The 5,322-nt window shown below is 35.1% G+C and overlaps 1 protein-coding gene across 1 annotated transcript; it reads right to left on the reverse strand.

Moving 5' to 3' along the window:
• Positions 1–2,699: 2,699 nt before the first annotated feature.
• Positions 2,700–4,463, reverse strand: LOC131233240 (large ribosomal subunit protein eL28z-like). The gene is made up of 4 exons (XM_058229887.1): positions 4,275–4,463; positions 3,899–4,105; positions 3,606–3,677; positions 2,700–2,859 (listed from the first exon to the last, which is right to left on the reverse strand). The coding sequence occupies exons 1-4, from the start codon at positions 4,290–4,292 to the stop codon at positions 2,821–2,823; spliced, it is 336 nt and encodes a 111-aa protein (XP_058085870.1). The 5' UTR covers positions 4,293–4,463; the 3' UTR covers positions 2,700–2,820.
• Between the last annotated feature and the right edge of the window lie 859 nt (positions 4,464–5,322).

The raw sequence follows: 5,322 nt of genomic DNA on the forward strand, positions 1-5,322 counted from the left end.
TTAGGGATTTGAGTTTAGGCTATAGGTCTAGGTTTAGGTTTAGGGAATTGAGTTTAGGTTATAGGTTTAGGTTATAGGTTTTGGTTTTGTTTAGGTTATAGGTTTTGGTTTAGGTTATAGGTTTTTGAATTTGAGAATGGGTTCGGGTTTAGGTTATAGGTTTTGATTTTGGTTTAGGTTATAGGTTTTGATTTAGGTTATAGGTTATAGGTTTTGGTTTTGGTTTAGGTTATAGGTTTTGATTTTGGTTATAGATTATAGGTTTATGTTAAGCTTTAGGTTTAGGTTAAAGGTTTTGGAATTTGAGAATGAGCTCAAGTTTAAGTTATAGGTTTTGGTTTTGGTTTAAGTTATAGGTTTAGGTTTAGGTTATAGGTTTTGGGATTTAAGAATAGGTTCGGGCTTAGGTTATAGGTTTTGGTTTTGGTTTAGGGTATAGGTTTTGGTTTAGGTTATAGGTTATAGGTTTAGGTTAAGGTTTAGGTTTACGTTATAGGTTTTGGGATTTGAGAATGGGTTCGGGTTTAGGTTATAGGTTTTGGTTTAGGTTATAGATTTTAGGATTTGAGAATGGGTTCGGGTTTAGGTTATAAGTTTAGGTTTAGGTTATAGGTTTTTGGATTCGAGAATGAGTTATGGTTTAGGTTTAGGAAATTGGGTTCAGGTTCGGAATTGGGTTTAAGTTTGGGTTTTCAAGTTTAGGTTTAGGTTTAGGTTAGGGAGTTAAGATTTGGATTAGGTGCAGGTTTAGGTTTTGGGAATTGAGTTTAGGTTATAGGTTTAGGGAAAGGTTAGGTTTAGGTAATAGGTTTTGGGATTTGGGAATAGTTTTAGGTTATAAGTATAGGTTTAGGTTAGGTTATAGGTTAAGGTTTAGGGATTTGAGTTTAGGGTATAGGTCTAGGTTTAGGTTTAGGGAATTGACTTTAGGTTATAGGTTTAGGGAAAGGTTAGGTTTAGGTTATAGGTTTTGGGATTTGGGAATAGTTTTAGGTTATAAGTATAGGTTTAGGTTAGGTTATAGGTTAATGTTTAGGGATTTGAGTTTAGGCTATAGGTCTAGGTTTAGGTTTAGGGAATTGAGTTTAGGTTATAGGTTTAGGGAAAGGTTAGGTTTAGGGATTTGAGTTTAGGTTATAGGATTAGGTTTAGGGATTTGAGTTTAGGTTATAGGTTTAGGTTTAGGTTTTAGGTTTAGGTTTAGGTTTAGGTTTGATTTAGGTTATAGGTTTTAATTTAGGTTATAGGTTAACGGTTTAGGTTATAGATTTTTAGATTTGAGAATGGGTTCGGGTTTAGGATATAGGTTTTGGCTTTGGTTTAGGTTATAGGTTTTGGTTTAGGTTATAGGTTTTAGGTTTAGGTTAGGTTTAGGTTTAGATTATAGGTTATAGGATTTGAGAATGCGTTCGGGTTTAGGATATAGGTTTTGGTTTTGGTTTTGATTTTGGTTATATGTTTTGATTTAGATTTAAGTTATAGGTTTGGGTTTTAGGTTAAGGTTATAGGTTTAGGTTAAGGTTAAGGTTAAGGTTAAAGTTTAGGTTTAGGTTTAGGTTTAGGTTATAAGATATAGGTTTAGGGAATTGAGAATAGGTTAAGATTTAGGTTTAGAAAATCGGGTTCGGGTTCGGGATTGAGTTTATGTTTGTGTTTTCAAGTTTAGGTATAGATTTAGGTTAGGGAGTTAAGATTATGATTAGGTGAAGGTTTAGGTTTAGGGATTTGAGAATACATTTAGGTTTTAGGTTTAGGTTTAGGTTTTAAGTTTTAAGTTAAGGTTTAGGTTTAGGTTAAGGTTGAGGTTTAGGTTATAGGTTAAGGTTTTAGGTCATAGGTTTTGGTTTAGGTTAAGGGTATGGTCTCTGCAAATATAGATATAAATACGACCTTCTGGCGCAAATGGTCAGGCCCTTCCAATGCTGTCCATAAAAAATGGACAGCTTCATCATGGTCATAATAGCAGTTCCCTCTTTCCAAGGAACCCCGCTCTTTCGAATAGCTCCGACGCACATCCAGGTCTGCTCCATTAATTTCGACCAAATACATAAACACGGCATGTCCAAATGGCCAGGCCCCTCCAATGCTATGCATAGGAAATTGACAGCTTTATCACGGTCATAACAGCAGTTCCCACCTTCCAGGGACCCCCGCTCTTCCGGATAGCTCCGACGCAGATTCAAGTCTACTTCATCAATTTCGAGCAGCGGTTCATAAATACGGCCTGTCCAAATGGCCAGGCCACTCCAATCATAATTCAAAGAAGAGAACTCGAGGATTTTCCTTACCTTCCATTGTATGCTTCCAAAGTGCAGATGACCCCTGAAAGACACATACATCCTAGGAATCGATCGCTTCTCAAAACCGCAGACTGTTTTGTTTTGAAACTCGTTCATCTCACCTGAAAACCTGTCACATAATGAATAACTGTAACCACAATGATAACAATTGTGAATGCACTATAATGAAAAAATTATTATTATTATAGTTAACTATAATTACAACATAGATAACATGAACACGATATCACATAATGTATTGTTTGATGAACTACACATGTGCATTCTTGACAAGAGACGTACCAAATACTTGAATCTGAAATATGCAGCTTCAATCATCCCACATGCAACATCCACCTGAAAGGAATAGAACCTTTAGATGTGCACTGATTTTAAAAAAGGAATAGAATTACTAGCTATGAGGAGTTGTCCAAGAACATCCACAATTTTAGAAACATACTCTAGCGAGTCCTTGCAAAGAAGAGGAAGTCCTTAAATTGCTTGTACTCTGATCATCCCCAAAAAGTTCAGACTCAATCTCTTATTTGATTTTCAAGATATCTTCAGGAACATCTACAACCTATAGAGACAATATTGGAGGAAAAGAAAGCTATAAATGAGTATTCATGGAAAAGTTATAGAGATTCTGAGCAAATATCCCAAATTAGCATATAAGATGAACCTCAAATGAGTATGCTAACTTAAAATAAATAACTATAGTAGTATAAATAGAAAATAAAGAACAAAGGGAAAAACTCATGAGTTGTCCATAAATGCAAACAAAATAAAATAAAAACATGTGATTTCTTATGTTTGAGTAAAAAATAGAAGCTTTCAAACATTTCCACTAAAAAAATTATCATGGATTTTACAAAGCAATTTAGCGCTCACAGCCTCACACAGATTTCGAATGAATGGTAAATGAATTTATATCAATTCATAAACATGTGATTGTGAGAGAAATTCAAAGGTAGAGAAAGCAAACACAGGAAACACATTTCCCTCTAATATGAACCGGAAACAAGTTCCTTCATTTCCACACAATTTTCCATGAGGTTCTCCCATGTCTTATTGTTTCTCCTCCCACCAAGCCAGATGTCTCAGTTTCTACTTCACACATTCGTCTCTCACCACAATAAACAACACCAGTGAATCGTATCTTAGCAAAGCCTCATAACAAATACAGTCTCAGAAGGATGCAAGCAAAGAAATCATTTTTTGCAACAAACAAAAACATAACTCAAAAGCATACAAGCCTCATAAAAAAAACTCAATGTCAGAAGCATGCAAGCAAAGAAATCATTTTTGCAACAAACAACAACATACCTCCTTAAGTTGTAAGAGCCAGTCTCGTGTGTGACGAATGCGCTCACGACCCTCAAACCATAAATCTCCAGTCTATTAAAATCAGAACAATTAAAATTAGAGTCAAACACATCCAACGTTTGTGTACTCAACCATAATTTAACTATAAAAACATGGCTCAATTAAGATCCATCTAAAGAGATCTTCTCACATGTTAACTGCTCATCACAGCACAAATATCAGCCATAGATGCCCATGTGAGGGGGAATTTAAAAATAAATAAAAATAGAACAAGGTTTTCTAGAATCCTTTACCTGGTTAACAACAGCCTTTGCCATTTGTCGGAATTCCTTCTTCATGACTAACCTATGGTACAGATTTGCAGGACGGTTTTGGTTCTTTGTCTTTGTCGTTGCAAGCACAACAGAAAGATCTTTCCCTACTGGCTGAATCAACACAGTCTTCTTGTTTGCCAGACCTGCAATACCACAAAGACAAACAATGATGGCTATGTTGATGTTCTGCAAAAAAAAAAACAATCTCTTTGTTACCAACATTAAGAAGTAACAACACTGAACATCTAAACCAATTTATTGAATTGAAACAGAACAATTTTATTTGGGACCTGTTGGTATTAAAGAAATATATAGGCCAAAACAAGAGAAGCAAATGAGATACTCGTTACCATACCTTGGAACTTTCTTTCATAGTACCATTAGTCCCCTTCAATTTTGCATTCTAAACATTCAATAAATGCTCAGTCAGACATAGTGGATAACAAATACAGAACGCACACAAAAATCCACCCACGTATGGAATTAGACATGTGCGTGTGCGCACACACAAAGAACACAGAGAAAAGAACGAACAGTCTTAATACCATGAGCAAATACTAGGGAAAACATTGGCAAAACCATCGGCCTTCTCTATCAGCTCATCGATTGGCAAAGCAACAATTGACTCATCCTTGTTCTGTGCTAGCAAAGCTGATGACAGGTACATGTTGGTGTCCATTCCCAGACAGCAATCGGTTTCCTTTCCTATAGCTAGTTGATCACTTGATAGAAATCCACAAAAGAAAAACCTTTACATTTTCAACCAGTTGTATGCTACAACCCATGTTTTCATGCCTCATGAATTTTGTTTCCAATTGGACCTTGGCAGAAAATGCTTGTAAAAGTAGATTATATGTTAGGTAAACTACAACCAATTATAGGTCATTAGTTCCCTTTTCAACATCCAGCCAAATAAAAGCAATCAATCATTGTGAAATTTAAAAAATAAAAAAATTTAATTTTTTTTATTAAAAAAAAAAAAACATAAATGGAATGATTGCATTGGATTATGCAATTGGACTTAGAAACTCAAAAATCCAAAACAAAACCAAATCAATTCCCTAGTAATTTTGGAAGATTCTGCTTGGATAAAGTTTAGTAGTGGTGATAATCCATTTGCAACCTAAAAATCAAAAGATGAGTATGGACTCAAATTTACAGTATGAATCGATTCATTCTACAATGAATATCATCATACAGAAAAGTTATGCCCCAAACACTTTCTTAGTTAAATGGGGACTGTTATTTTATTTACCCTCTAGCCGGCGCATATGGCCACAAATGGAAGGTTATACTAGTCTTATCAAGAATATTATTGTGTTTCAATCCAACCATGTTGAGATGAAACACAAATCAAAGGTTTGCCAAACCATGGGCCACACTTGTATACAGGTGCTTCCAAT

This window comes from Magnolia sinica, chromosome 18 (genome assembly GCF_029962835.1).
Source record: "Magnolia sinica isolate HGM2019 chromosome 18, MsV1, whole genome shotgun sequence".
Classification (NCBI taxonomy): Eukaryota; Viridiplantae; Streptophyta; class Magnoliopsida; order Magnoliales; family Magnoliaceae; genus Magnolia; species Magnolia sinica.